The 25,004-nt window shown below is 40.4% G+C and overlaps 4 protein-coding genes across 13 annotated transcripts in view; 1 reads left to right on the top strand and 3 right to left on the bottom strand.

Annotated features, from left to right (window-relative positions):
* Positions 1-1,295: 1,295 nt before the first annotated feature.
* On the bottom strand, positions 1,296-6,957 carry cntf (ciliary neurotrophic factor). The gene is made up of 3 exons (XM_063884163.1): positions 6,557-6,957; positions 4,045-4,356; positions 1,296-3,964 (listed from the first exon to the last, which is right to left on the bottom strand). Exons 1-3 carry the CDS (start codon positions 6,674-6,676, stop codon positions 3,791-3,793), a joined length of 606 nt encoding a protein of 201 aa, XP_063740233.1. The 5' UTR covers positions 6,677-6,957; the 3' UTR covers positions 1,296-3,790.
* A 1,344-nt stretch (positions 6,958-8,301) lies between these two features.
* si:ch211-113e8.11 (uncharacterized) lies at positions 8,302-9,795 on the top strand. Its single transcript, XM_063884273.1, has 2 exons — positions 8,302-8,609; positions 8,715-9,795. Exons 1-2 carry the CDS (start codon positions 8,530-8,532, stop codon positions 9,355-9,357), a joined length of 723 nt encoding a protein of 240 aa, XP_063740343.1. The 5' UTR covers positions 8,302-8,529; the 3' UTR covers positions 9,358-9,795.
* zfp91 (ZFP91 zinc finger protein, atypical E3 ubiquitin ligase) lies at positions 9,778-16,478 on the bottom strand. Of its 2 annotated transcripts, XM_063884271.1 has the most exons (12): positions 15,687-16,472; positions 15,326-15,363; positions 15,074-15,190; positions 14,609-14,648; positions 13,888-13,998; positions 13,705-13,797; positions 13,305-13,490; positions 13,081-13,131; positions 12,814-12,892; positions 11,986-12,100; positions 11,782-11,881; positions 9,778-11,687 (listed from the first exon to the last, which is right to left on the bottom strand). In XM_063884271.1, exons 1-12 carry the CDS (start codon positions 16,094-16,096, stop codon positions 10,748-10,750), a joined length of 2,280 nt encoding a protein of 759 aa, XP_063740341.1. In that variant the 5' UTR covers positions 16,097-16,472; the 3' UTR covers positions 9,778-10,747. The 2 variants fall into 2 exon arrangements, with proteins under 2 accessions (XP_063740341.1, XP_063740342.1); XM_063884272.1 differs by lacking the exon at positions 13,705-13,797 and having other exon boundaries at positions 15,687-16,478.
* A 1,640-nt stretch (positions 16,479-18,118) lies between these two features.
* rbm47 (RNA binding motif protein 47) overlaps positions 18,119-25,004 on the bottom strand; it is a 30,746-nt gene continuing 23,860 nt past the window's right edge. For 4 of the 9 annotated variants that reach the window (XM_063882684.1, XM_063882685.1, XM_063882686.1 and 1 more), the window contains 4 exons: positions 24,657-24,680; positions 23,960-24,169; positions 21,859-22,049; positions 18,119-21,347 (listed from right to left, as the gene is read on the bottom strand). In XM_063882684.1, the coding sequence (XP_063738754.1) occupies positions 21,099-21,347; positions 21,859-22,049; positions 23,960-24,169; positions 24,657-24,680 (674 nt within the window). In that variant the 3' untranslated portion in view covers positions 18,119-21,098. The remainder of the gene's footprint in view (positions 21,348-21,858; positions 22,050-23,959; positions 24,170-24,656; positions 24,681-25,004) is intronic. The other 5 variants (XM_063882688.1, XM_063882692.1, XM_063882690.1 and 2 more) reach the window with 5 other exon arrangements.

Below are 25,004 nucleotides of genomic sequence, written 5' to 3'. Positions count from 1 at the left end.
GTACGGCTCAACTCAGCTAGATTTGCCTTTTTTTGATTTTCCATACGAAAAAGGTTGTGGATTGTATATGGTACTTTTAAGGCAACTCCTCATTACAGCTTACTTCATTCACAGAGTCAAAGTGTAAGACAAATATAAAGTCCCGCCTACACTACAGGGGTACAGTAGAAAACGATATAGAGAAAAGGACCAGGTACCCAGAGTCAGTTGAGTCGAGCCAAATGAGGCATTAGAGTGCTGTGATTTGATCATGGAATACATTTTGAGCAGTAGTCCAAAGCCAATATTAGAGAACTTTTTTTCTACACTTGTTTTGTGTTCTAATGTGAATATTTGCTCTATTTTTAGACATCAGTGATAGTAAACTGAATATCTTTGCATTTTGGACCCTTTGTTGGACAAACAAACATTTCAAATATGTCAACTAGGGCTCTGAGAAAAGGTGTTATTTCACTATTTGCTGACTTCTTTTAGACTAAACAGTTATCCAATCAAACAATCAAGCAAAAAATAGTGGTAAAAAATGTCAGCGCAAGTACATTGCCTAGCCTTGCGTACCATAAGCCAAATGTCAAACGAGCATTGCGCTATCCATCCTTATGTGTCCTGTAATGTGTGAATTAAGTTGAAGTGAAACTTTTCCACAGGCCTTTTAGAAGTCAAACGACAGCTATGTTACAGATTACTTGTTTGAAAGGGGCTTTACTTGAAAACCTCTAGAGTTTTTTTTCAATTTTTGTTTTCATTCCAAAAGACAGATTTAATTTGTCACACGAAGGATGATTTTGGACTGCAGTGATGTAGGGAAATACATAACAAAAATGTCTGCCCAAAGATTAAATCTAGCTCTAGTGTATGGTCTCTTGTGTCAACATTTTATGGAGGGCAAAAAGTATTTCCAGGAAGACAATAGTTGCACAGATAAACCCAAGTTTGCAGGATAGAGATTATTGCTGCTTGACTCCCAAAAATAAAACGCCAAAGATAAACAGCAAAAGAGAACAAAATAAAAGAGATGGACTGTTGATCGTACAGTCTTTCAAATATAAAAATCCCACCACTGTTGAGACAACGCTAACGAGTGTGGCAGTTTCCTACAGCATGATCGCTGCTTATAGAGAGATGCGATGGGAACTTAATCCTCTCTTTGTGCTTTGAACCATTTGTCTATAGCGAGCGCTCGGCAACAGGGTCAAAAGAGAGGTCCCCTAGTGATAGCAAACTACACTCATAGAGAAGAAACAAACAGTAAAAGTGTAAAAGATTTTAGGAAAAAATCAATAAATACCATAAACTCAAATAAAACATTTTATTTTCCAGGAATGTAACCCCCATGCTGTAAATACTGTAATCTATAGAAGAGGACAGACTTCAAATGATTGTCTTATATGTCTATCACTGACCAAGAGATAATGTGTGTGGTTCAAACAGAAAAATGGAAGGCTTAGATATGAAGCTATTGGAACCTGTAAGCATTCACTTTCCCCCTAAATCTACTGCACAGGCTCTGAGGCGGCATTCAAACCAACAATAGCAATGCGTCAAAGATATGCAGCCTCATTCATTTCAGTGAGACCAATATGCTGGTCCAATTGTCCCAGTCTTGGTGGAATCATTTGTAACAAGTACCGCATAATTCTTCTATTTATTTCTCAATTTGTAAACAGAGAATAAAATAGGTTCCAACATGATAACTTTCCTCTGTTAAATGGTAGTATTTTAGTGTCTTGAAACCTTGGCATTCATAAATGTGTAATTGAAACTGAACTTCTTGTTTCATATGTTATCTTCTCTTATAACACCTATAGCTTCATCATTGCACTTATTTTCCATTGTTTATGGTCAAATTTGGACTTATACTTCTTGACTTTGACTATCCCTTGTCTGGGTTCCAACACAACTCAAAACAGAGAACAGAGATGGAAAATGTGTTTGGAAAAATAAATAAAAAGTTTTATAAGATTGATGTGCTGTTTGGGACAGCAGAGAGCTCATCACCTGAGCATGAAAAAGAAGAAATGAAGTGCATCCCAAACCCTTACACAGAACATTCATGCAATATATGACAAAAGGCATTTACAGTATATCACATTAAAAGTGCTGCATCTTTAGGTATGTAGGATGCCTTTGTGCTGTATGATGTGTTGTTATTTTTCATTTAGTGCATGCAAAACATGAACAGTAGCTCTTATTTTCTTAAGGTTCACATATCATCCTTTAAATGAAGCAATGCAACTCAGATCACATCACAGAAAGCATTCAGGTTGCCTTACAGTAATAACATTCAGCTTCCAGAACCCTGAACACAGTTTGGAGTAACCTTAATCAATCTCACAAAGATCTGTTTGTACCCCCAGTGCATTTACCAACAGTTTATCAGCCTTTAATCTAGGAAATACATGCATGTGACAAGGCACAACTAAGAACACACTCAATTATTTAAAAATCTGAATCTAGTAGTAGTACTTATATTAGGAGTACTAGTAGTAGTAGTAAATAACCAACTGACATCTTGAATTTATGTTAGGTCGTCATCACAATTAACCAAGTTAACTTAACAAGTATACATGTTTCATTACACTGAAGCTTCGACCACCCAGTAGATAGAAATTCGATTATTAGTTGTATTAACTATAAGCAGTCTGAATTCAGACCCATTAAAAATGGGATAAGTATTCATATTGACGATTGTGAACATCATATTTGTGTCGCAGTGAAAATTGGCCTTTTCCATTTCACTATATGCATTTAAAACATTTGTTTTGCTTTTTAAAACAACTAAACCAGTATGAACAAAAGTAGTGTAAGATGTTCATGAAAATGTTCACTTAAGTTGGCAGACCACTAATATTTAAGTTGAATTTCTTCAACACTCCCTGCTTATGTGCCAATTTGCATGTCCATCAGTTTGGACTACTGATGTTTCATCTCAGTTGTTGCTACCTAAAGCCTGTGACATAACTTCAGTAAGTGCCATATAAAAATAATACAACTATAAGAAAAAATAATAATTTGACATAAGAATTATTGAGGTCAATCAAGAAATAAAGACTGTATGAATGCAAACACTAGAGGGTGCTGTTGTACACATTTTCCCCCTTCATACACTGAACCTCCCCAGATAATAACTTATGTGGAATGATTTATAGCCTTCAAATCTACATAAAGCAGAGCTACAGTCTTGCGATGGCATGAACTCAAATGTTGAGATTATGATCCCAATGTTTTCCTAGCTGACTTTTTACTCCTTTATTGAATCATGGACAGTATATCTAAAAAAAATAAAGACTGCCGTATTAAAGGCAGGCATGCAGGTCGATCAAGGCAAGTGAGAAAACAGTATAACTATGCATTTTGAGTTGCTGTTAATAAATGAGACCTTGCTTCGCAATACCAAAACGAGAGAAAGAAAAAAGAAAGAACGGAAAAAACTGTTCTTAACTCTGAATTGAGACATATTTTGAGATTTCCCCTACCAAAGTAAACAATAAATATAAACGTTGCATAGACTCTGCCATACTTAAAATAACTTGAATCAATAAATGTTTTTATTAGCCATGATCATAAGGTTGTTGACTCTTAGTCCCTCTCTGTCTCATGATCTAAATATACCCCAACCCGCTCATCTCCCTGTCGGGATGTGTGTCTCACTCAGCTGGATATTTTATATAAATACACCTTTTTCACTTTGGCCCCAGGCTGAACACCTTGCTTTATCTTGTTATTCCTCCCTTTCCTCTATGTCCCTATCCTGTTATTAGTCCTCTTTGCCCTCACACACTCCTCATGTCTATCTCCGAGCGCTTCTCGTGCTCCTGACTCTCGTGGTCATCATGCTCTCCTTGGCTATCACCGAGGGCAGGGCTTCCAAGGTGGTGATGGCCATCTTGGTCCAGTAATCCACTTCTTTGAAGATCCGGTGCACCCAAAGCTTCAGCTCAAACAGCGTGGTGGGACCGTCTATCTGCCATCACAATGGGGAGACATTACAATACTCTGCCTTAGTTTCTCTCCATCACTTTCACGATCACCATCAGCACCTACCTCTAATCCCTCCAAGTTGGGCGTCAGTAGCGCCGGGCCACCAGCAGTTTTGAGAAGTTCTCCAGTGCTTATCAAGAGATACGACAACCTGTCCTTCACCACCTTCCTCTGGGTCTCATAGTCACCCTTCTTCCCGCCGCCCAGCTCCTCCTCCTCTCTGGCGATGGCTCTATCCAGCAGGCTTCGGCACTGCAGCAGAGCAGAGTGGAGACGCCAGAGCTTGTCCCTGGTGTCCAGCTGCGAGGAAGGAGGAGGGACCGACACCAGGCGACCGTCAACCAAAATATCTGCAGTGAAACTCTCCTTTTCTCTCTAGGGAGGGAGAAAGACAACAGGGTGGGGGAAATTAACAACAGAACAGAGATTTTTTGGAAGGCATAGATACTGGAAAGGGAAGGAAAGAGGGAGTTAAGTCAAAGTCAAAGATCAGAAGTGTATAAGTGGAAGATGAAGTACTAACCACACTGACGTCATTTTGACAGGCAAAATATTGAACATAATTGTCTAGGAGGGAACAGGGACTTACTTCTGATGCAATAGGATTTCAGTCTGCCTCAAGAGGAATATAGCAAACACAGTGAAGCATGTTTATTTAACAAAGAATGTGTTCTCAATTCCAAGTATATAATTAAGTCAGATATAGGGGTTTTAACGTGCAAGTTAAAATAACACTCATTCAAAGAAAATAACACAACTGTCTTGTAAAAGTCAACATCCTGATTACAAAATCTTCAAAACACACACAAGGCCTAGTTCAACACTTTGGAAAAATGCACATTTTGATCGGAGTGGTATCAATATTGTTATCCGTCTCTGCAAGTAAGCAAATATACTTTTTTTTTGGCCAAAATACCAAACCATTCACTCTACATTAATAGAGCTGCAATGGTTACTCAACTATTTAATTAAGCAATAATGTCAGAAAATGCTGCTTATATTACTTTTTCTCAGTTATATATCATCTTAACTTAAAGTTGGGTTTTGAACTAACCAAACAAGATTTCAAAGACTTTGAGAAAATGGCGAAGAATTGTTGAAATTATTTTCTTCAATTTCAACCAAATTGATACAAATTCAAATCTGCAGATTAATCAATAATAAACAAATAACCATTAGTTGCAGCCCTTTACATAAATACAAAATCCATACCATACATCCAGATTTGACAGACAGCATCAGAGAGTATAGCGTTGCTGTACTCTTGGAGCTTCATTATGATCGGGCTGATTATGTTGACTCTTCACAGAGATGACTGTAGCTGGCATCGGCTCTGGTACTTAAGTGACTTGTGATTCCCAGAGGCCTCCTTGTGACATTTTACTGAGGCGCTAATGTTGAACCCTGCTTGCAAGTTAGTACCAGTGTGACAGATTGGCCTAATGTGACCTGTGCGCTGTGAGAGTCAAGGGAATGTTTTACTGTGTTAATGTTTACTGCCCAGACTGAAGAGGCAATGTGATAAGGGCAATTGTGGATATCCCGGGAAGAAATACTGTAGCAAGAGACAATATTCTCATAGATAACTGTGAATTATGGCAATCAGTTTATTTATTTAGGATAGGCCAATTGGATGTCGCAATAGTGTATTTTCTTCCCCCAATGAATAGGCAATGGACAGACAATGGGATGCAATAGGTACATGTGACATTAAGGTGGCAAAAACTGCAATTTGCACAGCCAAAGAGAGATACTGCTCAAGAAAAATCTACATAAATCACTGTATGACATGCTAAGAATGATCAAATCATTTCATGATGTGTTCACTGGAATGCATCTGTTGCTGGAGCTGAAGGGGGGCCACATTTTACATTAAAACTATGCCTGCAATGTCATGGATGAAAACTGAGAACAAAAGAAGAAATGGAGGATAGATTAAAGAAAGGTCAAATATTTGGAATTAAGTTATATGCCAGGCCGCTCCCTAGCTCCAAGCGAGACTCGTGAATGAAAGGATGAAGAAACCAGGAAGTTTTAAAAACCCATAGTTCTCACACCTATAGGCAAAGAGACGGAAGATGAAGGATTCATGCCCAGGCATGGATGAGTTTGTGCCAGAAAAACGCCCACCTCTGTCATTCCAACGGAGTTAAGCCCCTCCACTCTTCATTCTTAACCCCTACTGTCCTTGAGATACATTCTTTTTCTTTCACACAAACTCCCATCCTCTTATCTTGTTTTTGCACGCATCCTTTTCATGTTTTTTTGTCAATATAACTCTTCAAACACAGTCACATCAGCACAAAAAGTGACAGGCACACACGTCAGAGCAAATATATTAATTTTCCATTTAACCTTGGCCTACTTCTGTCTACCTTACCACACACACACACACACACACACACACACACACACACACACACACACACACACACACACACACACACACACACACACACACACACACACACACACACACACACACACACACACACACACACACACACACACACACACACACACATTATTGTGCTTAAAAATGGGCAATGGAAACTTAGGGCTTCTCTTTACTCACATAAAGTTCCAGTAAGATGGAGCACTCATATTGCAGCAGCTCGGCTATACGGGCGGCCCGTGCCACGGTGCTCCTGCTCACATCCGGGCCGGTAATACGTCTAGTCCTTCTGGCTGCCATGGGACCTCCAGCTGCCTATACCGGGTAGACTCAACAAACGCGCACTTGTAGCAGAAAAGCAACAGGCTCCCTATTATACGCCCACGTACGCCTGCCTCATCCCGAAAGCACCAGATTCCCGGTCACGGTCACGCTCTCCGGTCAGTGCCGCGTACAGAAGAACCACTGCCAATTCACAGCTCCTCTTAGGTTACGGTAAAACGGGTTTCCCAGTTTATGTGCTCACTGTTTGTTACTTGTGTTACAGAGTTAGCAGCCAACTCTCCGCCCCTTCCCCCGGGAACCTGATGCCAGGCAGGAGGAATTTAAAGGGACGAGCGGGGGCGGGGACCCGTGGAGGGGGGGGGGGGGAGCTCATTAACTTATTCATGAGAAGCTTATCTGATTTACCGGTAGTCACCAGACTAGTTAGCCATGTGCAAAGATGTTTACATTTAAGAAGGATAGGCCAATTGCCTGGACCATCTGTCTTCTATCTGGGAAAGGTACACATATCAAAAGTCCCTATGACTATACCGGAATAATAGATATAACGCTGCCTACTGTAATGTTTTTTTCAATTGTGAAGAAGGCTCAAGGTAGGATTAGTACCTCCAGGGGCCCATGGGCACTGAGAGCTCATGGGCCCCCCAACCTCACCCCAAGAAAGAAATACGTACGTGCACACGTAGCACCGTAATAAGTCTGCACTATTAAATAACAGTGTGTATTTCTTACAGTAAATGGTGCACACAGCTGCTTTATAGTATAAAAAGCTCCTTCACTGATCACTTCATTAATTCCCTCCAACTGAACCAGCGGCATTGCTAATTTAAAATAAATAAAGTTGATAGAGCATACTGAAGATAGTGTAGTGAGACCCTATGAGAGACAGTCTATAAAGAATATTTTACCTTATCGAGAAGCAGAGGTATTTATGGCGGGGAAGAGTGAGTTTTATTTCAAATGTTTTATGATGAGTGAGGTTGTGCAGACCAGAAAAAAAGGCAAAGAAAATCTTCTGTCACTGAGGGCCCCCTTTTGCTCAAGGGCCCCTGGGCACTTGCCCTGGTCTCCCATGGTAGGTCCGTCCTAGAGAAGGCTACTTCCACTTGAGAAGAAATACACTGGTTTCTTTTGTGTGTGTATCAGTTTATAAAATATGATTCTAATCTTACCAAAAGTATATACAGTAAAATGCAGGGCAATACAGCAAAGGTAATGACTGAGGCCTCCAATGGCTTTACATTTGACTGTAAAACACTGCATCTTAGGGATGCAGAGATAGAAAATGTTTTTACGTGTCATAACAGAAAAGCAAAACGTGTACTTAATAACATTACTGATGGCTTGGATTTCGGTTGGACTGCATGGGGATGAACATGCATAATGCCAGAGCCCCAGCATGGAATGCAGCGGGTACAAATACGGTAATTAGTTATTCCTGTATTTCAACACAACTCTCCGGAGGAATCACAGCCTGGACTTTGTCAATACACCTATTTAAGACTATTTGTGGCAAATTCAAGATAAAAAGGGAATAATACTGATATAAATTTAAGAACAAATTGATGTTTGTGGTCTGATAATGGTTTAAGGATGCAGTACCGCGACTGCTCAAAAGGTGTCAGTGCAGGCAGCCGGAATGTAAACAGCGAGCAGCGGCTAAATGAAAGCAGCTAACGTCAGACCCTAACACTGCATATTTGATGTAGCGGAAACAGGATTGGTTAACTATTTCCACACTGTAGTGATTTTGGTTGATTCAACTGTCTATTGTGAGATTCGAGCTATCCAGCAACAGTATTAGCGTGCTATAATTTTGAGACCAAGCTGTCCAGCTAGCTAGCTTAGCCTTGGTTGATCATTAAGTCATGAACTCTCTGGTTGGCTACGGAGTGTCCTCTGAATCCGACAGCGAGGGAGAGGACGACATAAACAACGGTGCAGTTGGGTTAGTATTTTTTTACTTTACACAGATTGTCAGACACTTGCAAACGCTATATTTTTGTTAAAGCCTCTGTCACTCTCTGCTGCACTTTTTTTTTAAATCTTGAAGGTCCGTAAAGGAGCTATGTGATGAAGCATCCAGTTCCAGAAAGACCCGCAACTTCCTGCTGGAGTCCGGTTCAGCATCCAGTGAGTCAGAACCAGAGGAAGAGGATTCTTCTTTATCACCACACCCCCAGAAACCTGCACCTTATGCAGTCTACCATCCCACCCTGCCTGCTCCATCTCTGGGCTCCATCACCTCCTATAAGCTCCCTCCTCCTTCTCTGCACACCTGCTCTGACAGCAGTGTGTTCACCAACCCTTTCAAGGCTCAGGCAGACCAGAAGCTCAGCGCCTTGCAGAAACACGTCCCCCTCACAATGCAGGCCAAACCCTCCCAGATAGGAGGTAAAAAGATGTGTGTGTCATACAGGAAAGCTGGAAGGTGCAGGTTTGGGATAAAATGCAAGTTTGCTCATGACAGTGACCTCCAGTCTCTCACTGAGTTACCTGTGAGTGAAGAAACACCGGATCAAGAAGAGGCCCACGCAAGTGGCTCAGGATCCCAGAAGGAGACAAAAGAGTTAGAGTCTAGAGGGCAGCAGGGAAAGAAGAGGAGGGTAGGACTGAGCAACACCTTGATTCCTCCTAAACGAGCTATGAAGCAGTATGCCATGCAGAGGGACAGAGAGCAGATCAATATGTCATGATGGAGGCTTTCTGAGCTTGGCTGACAAAAGCAATAATACAGGGAAGAAATACTTGCTGTAAGTGTGTATAGGTTGTAAGAATTGTGCACTATCCATTTATAGGACCAATTAATGACTCAGGCATGCATTTACATTCAGTGGTGGTTACTACTTACATTCAATATTTACAAATTATAAAGTCCAATAATAAAATAACTAAAATAATTGAAATAATTAGCTGCAACATCGAAGTGGTGAGCACAAAATGTATTAATTGTTGTATACCAGTTATATTATATATATAATTATAAAATTGGGCCTTCAGAGTACTTGTACTTTTTGGACTTACAGTATATTTTGTTGATTACCATTTTGTACTTTTACTGACCTAACATCTAAATGGACTTCCTCTGTTCTTAAACTCGGTGAATGCAATTTGGATAAATGTTACGATATTTATTTACATGTTGTAAATGAACAGTTTGTGTTTGCTCTACCACACATCCCACATCACTAACCAGAGAGGTGCAGATTGAGTATGAACATATGCTCCAAGGTTTCTACATAGCCTTGTTTTTTTAAATAACATTACACATGAGACTTACCTGTCTAATTCCATTACTGTGCTTGCTGTTATTTCATGTGAGGGTTACAATATGCAAGGTCACCCTTTGGCTGACTATATTAACCAAGGACTTATGTGAGTAGTATACAAAATAGGGGTTATTATTCCTTCAATGTCTACCAACAGCTAAGCTTATAAAACAGCTGCCATTGAACCAGGTTTAATGACACTGCCAAATAGCTAAATAATGCAAATTTTGTGACTGTTCACAAGACTGTAAGACCATGTTTGTCCATCGCTTTTCAGGTTTTGAAATGTTTCTCTTTGTCCGATAATTTTGTTATTTTTTCGTTCAACCTCGCCAAATAAAGGCTTTACAGTAGACATTAAATGAAAAAATAGCTGCCTATTCATTTGAACAGTTTTCTCCCCCCACACATACTGGGGTCAGTTTATAGCTTCTAATGTGTGTTTTGTGTTAATTCATAATATAAATAGAACCTGGATGCCACACACTAATTGTGTGCTCTATAGTTCTAAGATGTATGCTATATTATTTCATAATAGCAACAGCTTTGCAACATTACCTCAGCATTATTACACACTCGCATAAAAGGCTAGTTCAGTTTACAGGACTTATGTACAAAGGCAACAACTTACACATACAGACACATACATATCTTTTCCCTGATACAGTTATTCTAAAAAGCTACCAAATATGACTATGAGTGAACAGTCCATAATATATTGGTGATCCTACATTTACCTCAAACATTGCAATACAGTGTATCATGTCACTGGTGACAGCCTGCTTCTATTTTCGGTTTTGTGTGCACTATTGTTGTTTTACATGAGGATCTGCTGGACCTCCCCATGTCCCGTCTGCTCCCAGACAACGCCGTCTTCCCCCATCACTTCTGTCTGCACAAGGGAGCCTGCTGGCGGAGAGGAAGACGAAAGCACGGCATTGTCCAGAATAAAGTTGTCCCCGTTGGTTGCTGCTGCGTCCTGGGATTGGGATGGGGACAGGAGGGGGGGGCTCAGGGTCTGAAGTTGTTGAGAGGTTGCTAGAATGGGGATCTGCTGAATGTGTGTCTGAGACTGGCCAACCGGCTGGAAGGTCATTTGAAGTATTTGTGTCTGGCTCTGCTGCTGGGAGGAGTACGTCTGAAGAGGGTGAAGCTGGGGCTGATGCTGGGTCACCACGGAGCCGGAGTGGAGCGTCAGTTGTTGGATCTGGGGCTGCTGGGACTGCTGAGCAGCCTGCACAAACTGGACGGGCATCTGGAGCTGGAGGTGAGTCTGCTGGTGGTTGTCAGCTGGCGAAGGGGGGTTGATGGAGGACAGCGCAATCGTCACTGGCACCTGCATGGTGTGGAGGCTCTGGTCTTGTCCCAGTAAAACCACCTGGTGACTCACCTGTTGGTTCACATGACCCATCTGGGACACTTGAGCCATGTGCCCTTCATGGCTCAGATGTTCCGCCTGCAGATCCTGTCCTAGCTGGCTCACATCCCGGCTACTGAGCTCTGCATGCGTGGGGTTTACTTGCAGCTCCAGCAGGGAGGCAGGGGTTGTGATGAGGGCACCAGCATTGGCTGCAAGAGCCTCAGCAATTAGCACCTCAGGGTGACTCTTAGCCTTATGGGCCACCACACAGTCCTTCTTCTCAAACTTCTTGCCACAAATGGAGCAGGCGAACTGATATGTGGCATCAGCATCGTGCTTCTTCATGTGCCAGTTCAGAGACGCCTTCTGGCGACAAGTGAAGCCACAGATTTCACACCTGTGAGGGACATTTGAGAGGAAGTTACTGTTCTTAACTATTCCAGGAAAAGCCAGGGGAACAAACAAGCAATAACTGTAAACAAAGTGCTCACTGCAGAGGTTTCTCTCCTGTGTGGATCATGCGATGCACAGCCAGGTTGTGGGAGCTCTTGAAGGCACGAGCACAGAACTCACAGATGTAGTCCCTCTGATCTAGAACAACAAAACACTCAAATACAGATGTGTTCTCCATAGACCTTCACTATCAATTATAAATAAAACCCAATGCATGTTTTATGTTTATCCTGTAGATGTACCTGTGTGGTGCTTTGCATGACGCAGCAGCTGCTTCTGGAGTCGGAAAAGCCTTCCACATGTAGGGTGAGGACAGACGTATTTCTTCTTCAGCAAGTGCTGGTACTTTATGTGGTGCTGGTGTTCAGAAAAAAAAAAAAAATAATCAACAGGAGAATGGAGGGATGAGCAGAAAGAAAATAGACCAAAAAATGCTTTAAGTTATCTACAACCGCAGGTTTGGCTGAACAATCAGATATTGCTATTTATTTATTGGTAGAATCTGAATATATTGAGCATTATTTCTTCTGTATTGAACATTGTATAAGAGTTGATGATGGGATATTCTCAAATAAAGATATTATGTAAACACTTTCCCAGAGAAGTACTTAAAATACTGAAAATAATGAATGATTAAATCCATAATAAATCAACAGATTTCTGTGATGGACACTTTCCCTATTTTCAGACATTTGATGGACTGCAAATTAATAATAATAATTGTAATAAAAATAACAGATATATCTTTATTATAAATAACTGTATGTAAAATCTGTACCCCTTATTTATGTTAATTAAATAGTTTTAGTCATTCTACAATTGAGTTTGGTTGCCAGATGCCAATTCCCACCCCCCTTTCTGGTAGGTTTCTCTAGATGTTGTGTTCAGACTAAATCCATTAGTTAATTCATGTTGAGGCACTTCTTAACTACCTGGACACATTTAAGTTCAGTTTTTGTGTATTGTTGCGAATGGACTTAAAAATGATTGTGTTCTGAAGCAGTAGGAGCGAGGGTTGTTTAAATGTTTTTGAATAAGCTTCTGTACGAATGTGTTGTTGAGAGACAGACCTGTAGGTAGCGAGGATGAGCCAGGACCGTCCCACATCCTTCCATCTCACAGCGCACGTACTGCACCGGGGGCTTCTTCCTGTAGGGGTGAAGCACATGTTGTTGCAATGTCACAGCTAAAACCAAACATTAAAAAGGATCTTTAAATCCTCATTGACATCTCACACATCCACATCGTTCCTCACTGTGAATCCTCAATCTCTACCATGCTTTATTTCCTTCAATTATAATAAAATGAAGTCCAGATTACGATAAAATCTACCTCACCTTCTCTTCGGCAGCCGTGGGGTTTTATCGTCTTTTTTCCGTCGGCCTCTCCTAACACAAAAGCAAAGGGAAATTCAAAGTTATGTAGCAATAGAACCTTACATAAAATTCAGATTTCACATGCACAATTACACGTTGATAAGGTCCAAGTACAATAGTAGCTCATTAGACATTTTTGTCAATCTGTCCCATGAATAACTTGATATACAGCCACTGGTGCTTACTTCCTGGGTCCATCCGGGTCCTCCAGGACATCTTCCTCTAGCTGTACTTCCTCTTCAAAAATCTCCATGTTGTCCGAACCTTCTATCTTTATCTCAGCAACCTCAGACTCTTTTTTAGGTGCCTTGTCTTTCTCTTTCTTCTCCTTCTGTCTAGGAGGAGCCCTGCGCTTTGGTTTCGGGACATCCCTTCGAACAGAAAAGAGGAATGTCCAGTCAATAAATGAAAAATATGGTGTCTAATTTTGTTGGACAAAGATCACACACACACACACACACACACACACACACACACACACACACACACACACACACACACACACACACACACACACACACACACACACACACACACACACACACACACACACACACACACACACACACACACACACACACACACATTTCTTCCTTCGGGTCATAGCTCTGGTCATTTAGGTCATCTGTATAAGGTAGTTCTTCATCACTGCTGAGACCCTCTTCTTCCTCTGCCCCACTGTAGGGGGAACAAAACAGGTCATTTGAAATAGAATTACCAACCCTCTGCCTGCACCAGGTCAAATGAATGTGTTTGAGGTAAGCGTACCTTTGACTCCGTGGCCGATAGCCAAGGTCGTCTGGGTCATCCAGAAACGGAGCGTCTTCATCATCCAAGACTGGTACAGCAACATCCTCACTTTCCTCCTCTTTCTTTTTACTGAGACAGCACAAGTGCAAAACAGAGCAGTCATCAGAACACAGCACCACGCACACTTTTACAACACACAAGACAGTACTCTTTATGAGCAATGCTCAGCCGGCCATAAATATCTGAACTAAAATAGGATCATGATATACACAATGCTGACTCTGCTGTTAAAGCTCATACATGTGTGATTTAAAAAGAATGTTCAAACAGATTCAGCAAGACCTCACAAAGTAAGGCCAAGTCAATATATAATAGCATCTGTAATAGTTTGTAAATAAATCTATTAACTGTTAGTGTGTCATACATTGACTGTTGATAACATCTTTAAAGGGTCACTTCACCTGTATAACAAAATGCAAACAAATGACATATTTGACTCTTAAGCTGCTGTAATATGTAAATGTCCATGGTTTGGGACCAATAAAGTTCCTTCTTATCTTGATAAAACTGATGCCTTCTAATGCAATAAATATGTTGTTTTTAACAATTCTGATGCAGTGATGGTTATAAATATCAGTAATATGTGTGATTGATATTATGTATGTGTGTACAGAGTCAAATATTTTAACAATAACAATGTTCATTTAATGTTTATCAAAAGGGACCAAAATATACTCACATTTCATACTTGTCTTTATTTCTTATCTCTCCTTCCATTGCTGCATGACAAAGAAAGACATCATTTATTTGAGAGAGGTAACTGAAGCGCTTTAAGCCGGTTAACCTTTAAATCGGGTATTATTTACACATTTTTAGAGAGTTGGCATAAAAGCAAAACACTTTTTGTTCTTTTTTTTTAAATTGCAGTCCTCTGCCATTACTCAACCAAGTTAATGGAAGTGGAAAGGATTGCAACCAGACGTTTACCTCAAAAAAAGCGGCACTGATCCTTTTAGTCACACTGAAAATCTACAAACACAACCCCTCGCATTTCAGGCAAAAAGGATGTCAATGAGAGTTTTCTAGGAAATAAATATAAGCCACAGTAGTGAGCAGGATGCTTTAGTGCTCCTACATAATCTGCTTTGTGAATTATAAGCCCACATGTTGAACCATTGTATGTCACCATCAACAGGTTTCTCACCAGCTGGATTCTCCATCCCAGGTTCAGTCTTACAGACAGGCTTGGCAGAGGCGCGTACAGCTCTGCCAGACTGGGGCTTGGCACGGCTCTGGGCTGGGGGGCGTCTGGAGGATAGAGCTGGAACGAGTAAGCAAAAGCATGCCATCAAACATACCATATGCCATAAAGTGTGGTTCTAGCATATGCAGATATCAACCACACACCAGAAAAATCAAGCAAGAGACGTTTCAAATTGTTCATTTGTCTAGTTACCTTGATCATCTGTGGCAGGTTTCTTTGGTTCTTTTGAGCTGCAAGAAAATAAGAAAAAGAAATGTGATTGGAAATGTTATCTTCTTGCTGAGCTGATTAGAGTCCTTGATCACACCTCTAATGAAACAATGCATGTAAAAGTAATAGCTTTGAATACAAATGTAAACATTTAAGAAGCCAGGTAACTTTTCCTCCACCCTCCCCATGCAGAGCTGCAGAAAGGGGACGAGCTATGCTGAAGGCGTGCTTTTTGACAGGAACTCACCCACCAGACATAAACACACACGTTTTAAGTCTAGGCATGTTCATTATAAACAAATGGGGTAGTCTATTAGTGATGACTGCTGAAATAAAAACGTACTCTGTCCCTTGAAGGCTGTCACCTGCAACCCCCTCAGCCAAATCCGCAGATTCAGACTGTTTCTTCCTCTTCGGGTTGGAAACTTTCCTCCGCTTAGTAGCACCGGTGTCCAGGCTCGATTCGTCTTCCTCGTCCTCGCTCTTGTTATCCTTCAGCCAGGCCGGGACTGCCCTCGTTGACCGGTCTCTTAAAACTCGCCCTGAGCTCTGCAGGCTCGACACAGCTCCGTTAACGTCCTTTACTGAAGCAGAGACGCCGGATCTCGGGCGGCACGCTCCCCGCTCTCTGAGCCCCCTCCGCGGGGTAACGTTCGTACTGATGGCCGGGGTCTCTTTTGCGGCCTTGTCCTCCGCCGACTCTTTTTTTTTATTTACGTTCTCGATTTTGTCTAGCGCCGGTTCCATCTCCATGAAAACGCTTCAGCCTACTTCAATTCAGCTTACAATCGAGCCGGCTTACAAGCAAATTGAGGAAAAAAGCACAACATCTGGTGTAAAGACGGGTTGATTGCAAGCGGCCTTTATCCTACAGTGGGGCATTTTCTGTCAATGCGTTGGATCCGTCGCAAATTAAAAGCATATATTTATTGATTAGAAATTGAAAACTTTTCTTAATTATCTATTCAGCAATAAACGGATACATTTTAAAGAAGCAGACACTATTTTCGCGTTCTTAAAGCTATAGTAAACCTACTTATTCGCCCGGGCCTGGAGCACAACCATTTTGTGCGCTTTGTTGCGTCTCCTTTAAGCCAAATATAAACTGAGGTTACTTTCAGGAGCGGCAACGCATTAATGCAGCTCTACAAATCATCTGGATTTCCCTGTGTAACTCCTGGAGATCGAGTGAACCCATCCACATTGATTATAGATCTGCAGTGACAGCGGCAGCCGTGCAAAAGTATTGCGAACGCAAACGGCTCCCGGGCATCATGGGAACTGTAGTGCAAAGTCTTTCAACACAGTTTACGACTCTATGGTATATTTCTGTTTTTTGTCGTGCCTTTATTGGTATTTATCCATCTATCTATCAGTAATATTCAATTTGTGCATTTAATTTTTTTTCAATGCATACATAATATTATCCCTGCTCTACTTATTATTCCAAATAGAAAATACTATTTAAAATGAATTGTTATCCCAGCCCATGTTTATGTTTTATTCTAAATACATGACTCTGTCTTTGATATTTGACGTAACACATGACTGTATGATATGATCTTTTTCTTGAATGTGAGGAATTCATTTAATAAGAAAGACGGATGGATGTTTTCTTCTACTATATTTTGTATTTATTACTGTGACTGTGGAGCTAACATGGCTGCCGGCGAAAACCTGCACCGTGAACTGTGCTGTAGAGCTTTTCTGCGGATTTTCTGAATAATTGCATTTACCGCCAGATGGCAATATTGTCTTGCATTTAACACAATGTTGGCCAAAGCTCCACTCTTAATCCCCTATCTGTTAGTGTTACATAGTAGGCCTAGTTGTTGACAGTATTTGGAAAATAATATTCCAGAGATATAAACTCAATATTGCCTCTTGTTTGTAAAGTTTTTTATTCAAAACTGAATATGGAAACACATCTGTGCATATGCGAAACTCATCACGTGGGATTGCAGTAAGCAGGTGACCAACACTACAATATTACATTTTCAGACAATACTATTTAATACATGTATCAGTTTAATCAATATTGACACCAATATTTAATTTTGATTCAAATTCAATAATGCTCTATCGAGTAGATGTACCATGAATGTGCTGCTACAAATACATTTTTTATTACCCCTGATTGATTTGCCAAGAAATAGGCATTTTGCTATTCTCTGATGATTACTTATTGTAAGTACACAAGATCAGCTTATGAGCTGTGCAGATGCACTAAGAAGAGAGTTCATGTGTAAAAATGACAGGATATCCCTCGAGACGGTGATTTCTTGGTATCCTACTGATATTGCTACTGTATTAAAAAGAATAGAGTTCTTCCCCCTGTAACCTTTCACCACATTGTAATGGTAAACCAGTTGGTTTGAATGGTACTCCCTGTACCTGAGACTACACTTCTGCACACATTGTCCTGCATGATGAAGGCTACTTGGGTCCTTAACGGCCTCCCTGAACTCCTTGCTTGGGTACAACATGTTTCTAGAGTAAAGTTGACCCGCCACAGAGACGTTTATGAAACAATCTCTAAACACTGTGGTGTCTCTCCGCTCTGCACCATGACACATTGCTTAATAGTAGCTGATGTACAGGGTCAGGGATGGGTTTCCATTTACAGAGGTTGGAGTAAAAGTCCTCTGCCTTTGGACCTTTCATAAAACTTCTGACACTTTTAGCACTTCGTGGTTATGCATCTAAAACTAAGCTGGCTGACAGGGTTCATTCAGATTCAGGGGAATATAAAGACAAATAAAAGACAGCATTGCATCCTTTTGAAAATGCTTTATTTATCTACTTTATCGCTATAAATATAACAATACAGAACAAGCTTCTTTTTTTTTTTTTAAAACAAACCTTCAGATAGGAAACAGTCTGCAAGGGTCTACAAAGGTAGTGACGTAGGGCACATCTTGGCAATAAGGCACACACCATAGGAAAAGTTAAAATGGTAACACCTATGTTAAGCAAGGCATGTGAAGGTCCACGCCACAGACACAGCAAAATGCAGGTGTTTTGAGTGGGAGGCAGAACCAGAGGGACACAATTCCCTGCCGTCTAACACATTTGTTAGTTTAGATGGCTGTCAAATCATGATGAGACCCTTAACAGTTTAGCTAAATCTGACATGCAGCAGTTACAACACCAGCAGCTCAACGTGCCAATGGGCTGTAACACTGCAATGGACCAGTTTAGATTTTTGGTTGAAACTGACAAAAAGTTGCTAAACGAGAAAGCCTTTGTGTTCCCACTCATAACACCAAATCCAGTACATATAGCAGTTGGAACATTACACATAACAAAAACACAATAACCTTGAATGGTTTTAAAAAACTATTGGACATTTTGGCAAAAAATGTATTTTTTCTACTTTTGTTACTCTGACATGTTATCCCTAAATAATGTGTAAATAAAGAAAAGAAATATGCTTTAGAATATATTATACCTTTTCTTCTCACTTCATAGACAAAACACGTAAATGCATATATTAAATATATCCTGACTTAATGTCATCATACAAGAAAATAACAGTTATCAGTAGTTTGTATTCTACGTCAAATCCGGTTTTAGAGGAGAAGGGAAGATAAATGTAGCTGATGGAGTGAGATGAGACAAATATATTTTGTTTGCTGTGCATAATATATTCATTATTTACCTCACTGACATAAAACTTGGTCATGATCCAAGCTTTGTTCAAAGTCAAAGTAATAACATTGTTTGAGCTGTTAAATGTAGTTATTAGGAGGAGATGGTGAAAAGAAGCAAATACAATTTAAACAATTAATAAAACATTTGGAAGGGAAAATTAAAAACTACCTAAACTGGTTTACACATAAAATTCTCTTATAGAAAGGTGGTGGAGTGTGACTTCATAATCAGCAGCTGCTTGCATCCTTTGCCTTTGTGTGTTGTAGCACAAACATGCATGGCTACTTCTATATTTCAGCGTGAGGTATTGTTCCAGTTATTCCCAGTCTAAACATTTCACTTGTTTCCAACACACTGCAGAGTTTAAAAAGTGCCTACGAAACATTCATTAGGGTTATTTTAATGCTTAATCCACAAGGGAAAACTCTGTCACACATACGGTCATTGAGAAATGCCAAACTATCCCAGTTCAAACATTATTTCATGCTCAGTATTTAATATCTCTTCATATGAAAGTGGCAATCTCTTGCCTTTTATAAATACGTTTAAGTGCACCTCCGTCAAGCACAGTTTGTAGGACGAGAAATAAAGAGGAGACAGATATGCTGACTGTTACTGCAGGAGCCTTCAGAGCGGAGACTACAGGAGAGAAGTAGCCTGCAGAGACTGAAACACACTTTCTTCACCACAACACAGTATTACCACAAAGCATTGGAAATATAAATGGGAGTAAACTGCAGTCCGTGAGTCACATTATTGTTATAGACACAGTGGAAAGCACAAGGTGGCATCGTCTACAGATGTAAGGCACTGCCGTCAGGCACTGAGGATCTTTCTGATATCAGAAGACTGGAGTGATGTAGCCTGAAGTTGTTTTGGTTAGCATTGGTGAATACAGGAGCGCTTTAAGTGGCAGAGTGTTCCAGTCCACAAAGGAAAATGTCTCTCAGTTCTGTCCAAATTTGTTCACCTTTCAAAAGTAAAACAATAAAAAAAACCTCAATAATAATAAAGACGTGTGTAAATTTGAGAAAAAAACAACTAACATCTGTTCAGTCCCCTTTCAGCAAAGTTTTTGAGCATAGGAAACCTCTCCATATACATGGTGTCGCAGTCTATCAGGCTGATGGATCAATCGTGTTGAAAAAGCTTTCCAGTTTTCTTTCTCTAGTATTTGTTCCATAAGGAATCTGCCAAATAATATTATATAACTGGAAACCTTGTCTTCAAACAAACCAAGAAAGGAGAAGTTTCCAAAAGTGAAAGAGAATACATAAAAACAAGCTCACTAACTATAGGCAAAATATAACATTAAGAAACCTTCATTTAAAACATTTTAAAACACACAAAAAACTAAATAAACCAAAAAGTACCAAACATGTTTGAAGCTCACACATTCAACCAGCATGGACGGACAGCATCACCTACAGCATGTAGAGTTGGTAAAATACTATATTTGAATAAAAACTGAATATTAGTAGGCCTATATCCAAGAACAGTTCTCTTCAGTGGTATCCTCTCTTGTCAGTAGTTCCTGTTGTACTTTAACTTTTTTTCAATTAACTTTTCTTTCTTTTTACCCCGACATTTAATATGTAAAGCTCTATATTTTCCTGCTTCAGAGAACAAAGACCACTCCGTTAATTAATAAGAGAAACCTACAGAGAATAAAACCTTAAATAGTCATTTTCTCTTCATAAATACTTTAATGTACCTTCAGTGTGTGGCGGGTGTCAGAGACAGAGAGAAAGTCAAACTGATGGTTGTTTCTATGAGTTAATGCTTATAGGGGGAGGACCGCTGTCCTCACATGCAGGTAGGTTTTCTCAGTGATTGGAATGTTCTCTATGTGTTTTATAAAACAGTAATGATGCATAACTAAGCCAGTCATATCGTTGCCGTGGGTCCAGGACATACTGAGACCAGGACAGATATCAGATGTCATTGTTTCTGTTTTCTAAACATTTGCTTCAAATTCCTTTAGAGCTTTTCGATGTTCATCAGTTCAAGAGATGTTTCTGTGTGATGGGACAGACGTTGGGTTGTTGGTTAAGTCACAGGCAGGGTATCTTTGATGTTTCATGTGGACTGACCCTCCGACTCAATATGTCTGGTAGACATCGTGGATGGGCAGCTGGAAGGCTGTGGCCGGGAAGGCCTGAGGCATTGCGTAGCCATACCCTCCATACGCTGCCGCCGCCACCGCTGCATTCTTCTGCAGAGCGGCCAGAGCTGCCGAGTTGGCAGCGTAGTTTGTGATGGGGACGTATCCTGCTCCGTACAGGCCAGCGGCAGTTGGGATGCGCTGGACGTTGTGGGCCATTGCATAGACAGGAGTGATAGGACGGCCCTGGGAAATGCAGAAAAAAGGAAAGGAGGACTATATTGAATAAGAAGATTACTTATCCATTTAGTGCATTAAAAATTAAATGAATGCATTCAATTGTTAGTTCTACATTACAAAAGTTCCCAAAGTACAGTACAAAATGTGTCATGTGGTGTTACGTAACTATTATTCTTTTTATTCCACGGCATGTTATTTGACACTTAAATATAGGTTGCATCTTGGGTAATGTAGGCCAAAGGAGATTATCTTTGATTCTGATGCAGCTAATTTGTTACTGTTCGATACTGGCTTTTGACTCTGTTGTTAAAGTGCAACACTAAGTCTGTGGAGTACTCTTTTAAGCTTAATGAGTTATTGTGTGTCAAATCTGTTCTCTGCAGTTCATGATGTAGAACCCATGCAGACCGGTTTACTGCATCAAATAACATGCCCTGAGCTGAAAGTAGAGATTTAACATCTTTATCAAGTCATGTTTACGAGTCAGTGAAACATATAACAGTGTTATTATGCACACCTGAAAAGGTGGAGGGGTAGATACCGCAGGTAGGACGGTGCCAGCAGCAGTAGCGCTATTATGTTCAGCGTGTTGCATGGCCAGAGGGTTCATAAGGTGCTCAACCGTGTGCACCTTCCCGTCCTCCATCAGCTTGGCTGCAGGAGCCGTGCTAAACATGGGGTACTGCCCACCCAGAGTCGGCATTGCCACTGCAAAGAGAAACAATAATGAGAGCTTGGATAACAGATGGGAACACCGCAGACAAAAATAGTAAAGCAAAAGAGGGTTTTGTTTGCCTTTTACAGGAAAATAAATACAAGCACATACATACACCCATGCTCAAAAAAGAAACATGCATACTTAGATCTGAAGGAAATGTGCTAAAGAAGTTCCTGCTATAGCATTGAAGGTTGAAGTAAACAATTAAGTAAAGAAGGGAAAAAAACAAGTTACACGCGTTAGGGTGTGATTCGGATTATAATGGTGCTATAGATTAACCTCTGTGCTCCAACACATACCCACACACCAAACACACACACACACACACACACACACACACACACACACACACACACACACACACACACACAGAGCGAACACAACGTCAGTCATTGTTTCAGATGGACAAAAGTATTTTTAATCTGGTGGTGATCCTGTGATTCCACAGTCCTGGACTAACACCGAACTCCAGACTAGGGTCAACTCACTCCAGAAAGGGCATCAAGGACGTCCACTTTACTAAAGGGACCTCTGAACCCCAGATACATGCCATAAATGTAAACAACAAAAAGTTCAATATTAAGGTTATATTACAAAAATCTGGGAGGTATAGTTGCTTTTTTTGTTTTGTAATAAGCTCGAAGATTAAATAATAATATCACTCTGTGAATTTTAACCTTGCATTTCTATCATTGAAGTTTATACATTAAATAGTCTACTTCATAAAAATAACAACTTGTAATTTTGAATTGAGATGATCTGTTTAAGTGTTTTAGTTTCTGTTTTAGACTTATATGAGTTGGGTAGCTTCTCGCTCATTGGTACAAATATGCATCTCCTTCTGGAAAGAAAAAAGAACCAGGAAACAAACCTTTAAAGAAGAAGCCATCTAACAGAAAACCACTGAACAGCAATTCGTTTCGACCTCTGTTTTACACAGTAGACTACATATTTCAAAAACAAAATGCTGCTGATGGTGATCATGTAGGCTTAATGCATATGCAGTGGATGACACTGGTATTGTCTTTCAACTGAAAATAGTAGACATGATAGAAAAGTGGAGAAAGGTCATTTAGTTTGTTCATTTGGATTCACATTTCAACTCCGTTCTTGACTGTAAGTGTCATAGTGCCAACAAAGCCTGAAAGAGCTGTTCCTAGAGAGAATTTATTTGAACTTGTTGAGTTAAAATTGTGAATAAGACAAGCTAACACTTTTTGGGATAAATGTTTGTTTTACATTCAAGACACGGTCAACCACTTTTCAGTAAAAAACTGGAGTTGAGTTCATGTGTTAAAGGAGGTTGGGTTTGGCCATGTTCAGACAGACAACAGCACTGCGTTAGAAAACATGACTTTCCCATTCAGTTCATTGAAACCACTGCATTGGTGGCATCAAAAGCGCTGAAAAAAACAAAATATTTTCTCATCTAGCACATAAATCAACTTTTGCCCCCCAAAAATGTCACGTTTCGTGGCAACTTTCTGCGTTGGCCAACCCAAAAACCGGGTGCTGGGTTTCCGCCTCTGATAGACTGATATTTCATAGTCACTGCACTACACTCCCAACCTCGTGGCGCCTGGTGTTATTCTAACACAGTGCTGTTTTTGGTCTGAACACCAGGTAAGAACAATTTGAGAGGAAAAAAGGACAGATGAGGAACAAATCATAGTAGTTACTTTCTGGTCATGCTGGAAAGGACAGATATTTAGTGTCGCAGTTCTTAAGGGTAAAGAGAAAGGAAGTCCTTTTGCGCCTGACCATCCAGCAGCAACCATGATCGAGTGATTTACTAAGTGTTCCTCAAACCACACAGGAGAGAGAGACAGGAAATTACGAGCTGGAAGGTTTAATAAAGGCGTTTGAGATGGGCAAGGATGTATATATCTATCTCACTGACTTGTGCCAGGTTTGATGCCAACGGGGTTGACAGAGGCAGCGAGCTCCAGACTGGGCATCAGCTCATAGGGCTTGTCGGGCTGCTTGGCTTTGCCCTCATGGTAGCGGCTGTAGATGCCACGACCAGCAGAGTAACCTCCCAGGTACGACCCTCGTGGTCCAGGGGTACGGTTACCTGAAGCGGCACGACCACGACCTCGCACAGTACCTGCTTAAAATACAATTGAAGTAATATGATGACAGGGGTTGTGGCTGAGGACTACTGTTGTGGCAGTAAGGGCAACTTTTATGGAATTTTTGAAGCGCAACAATATTTTATGATGGGTTCAGAACTTCTTCGAGAATTCCTCCCAGTATAAGGACTGCGTCAGCAAGAAGAGATCTAATTCAAAGCAAACATCTGCTCAACAAGTGCACTTGCTACTGGACATTTATAAGCAATAGCTGTTTAAGTTTAGGGTTCATATGAATCCAGTTTGGAGTTTTTCCGCATCAGTGATCTGAGTCTTAAGTTAAGCACTGTAGAATATTTTTTCAACATTCTTAGCTTTATAGAAATCTCTGCAATAACCCAGCATGAAATGGGAGGTGACAGCACAGCGGGAAAAGACTGGTGTTAGAAAACATATAGTTACACATGGCAAGAAAGCTCATTGTTCATTAAAGGGATAAGTAGGAATAAGGATGTGAGAGATTACCATTGTTCTGTATCATTGGGGATCCTTTGGAGAGAAAACCAAAACACAATGATTGTTGAAAGTCGAATAGATTTTTCTGCTGCCACCCAAAGACCATTTATAATCATCAACGATAATGGGATTAGCATCATTTGCCCATCACCTTGTTTTGTCTCGGTCACAAAACCTTATCAAGTTAAGATTTAAAAACTTTATCAAATACAATTCTAGTCATCAAAGATAAAATCACTGTTATCTTAGTCATCATGACCATTTACAAATCATAGCTCATTTTGAATGATGTGTTTGTCATTGATCCTACAATAGTATCTTTTGGATGTCATCATGAGATCTTTAGCAGTTCATTGG

This window comes from Eleginops maclovinus, chromosome 5, assembly GCF_036324505.1.
Source record: "Eleginops maclovinus isolate JMC-PN-2008 ecotype Puerto Natales chromosome 5, JC_Emac_rtc_rv5, whole genome shotgun sequence".
NCBI classification, from domain to species: domain Eukaryota; kingdom Metazoa; phylum Chordata; class Actinopteri; order Perciformes; family Eleginopidae; genus Eleginops; species Eleginops maclovinus.
Note: the sequence above shows the minus strand (reverse complement) of the source record. Positions and strands in the feature narration are given on the sequence as shown.

Excerpts from the sequence above, each read along its gene's own strand:
- cntf (XM_063884163.1), bottom strand. The coding sequence starts at position 6,676 with ATGGCAGCCAGAAGGACTAGACGTATTACCGGCCCGGATGTGAGCAGG. Across the intron at positions 4,357-6,556 it reads CCATCTTACTGGAACTTTAT|AGAGAAAAGGAGAGTTTCAC; the intron begins GTGAGTAAAGAG and ends CTCCCTCCCTAG. Across the intron at positions 3,965-4,044 it reads CCAACTTGGAGGGATTAGAG|ATAGACGGTCCCACCACGCT; the intron begins GTAGGTGCTGAT and ends TTGTGATGGCAG.
- si:ch211-113e8.11 (XM_063884273.1), top strand. The coding sequence starts at position 8,530 with ATGAACTCTCTGGTTGGCTACGGAGTGTCCTCTGAATCCGACAGCGAG. Across the intron at positions 8,610-8,714 it reads ATAAACAACGGTGCAGTTGG|GTCCGTAAAGGAGCTATGTG; the intron begins GTTAGTATTTTT and ends TAAATCTTGAAG.
- zfp91 (XM_063884271.1), bottom strand. The coding sequence starts at position 16,096 with ATGGAGATGGAACCGGCGCTAGACAAAATCGAGAACGTAAATAAAAAA. Across the intron at positions 15,191-15,325 it reads ACCTGCCACAGATGATCAAG|CTCTATCCTCCAGACGCCCC; the intron begins GTAACTAGACAA and ends TACTCGTTCCAG. Across the intron at positions 13,132-13,304 it reads GACCCGGATGGACCCAGGAA|GAGAGGCCGACGGAAAAAAG; the intron begins GTAAGCACCAGT and ends CTTTTGTGTTAG.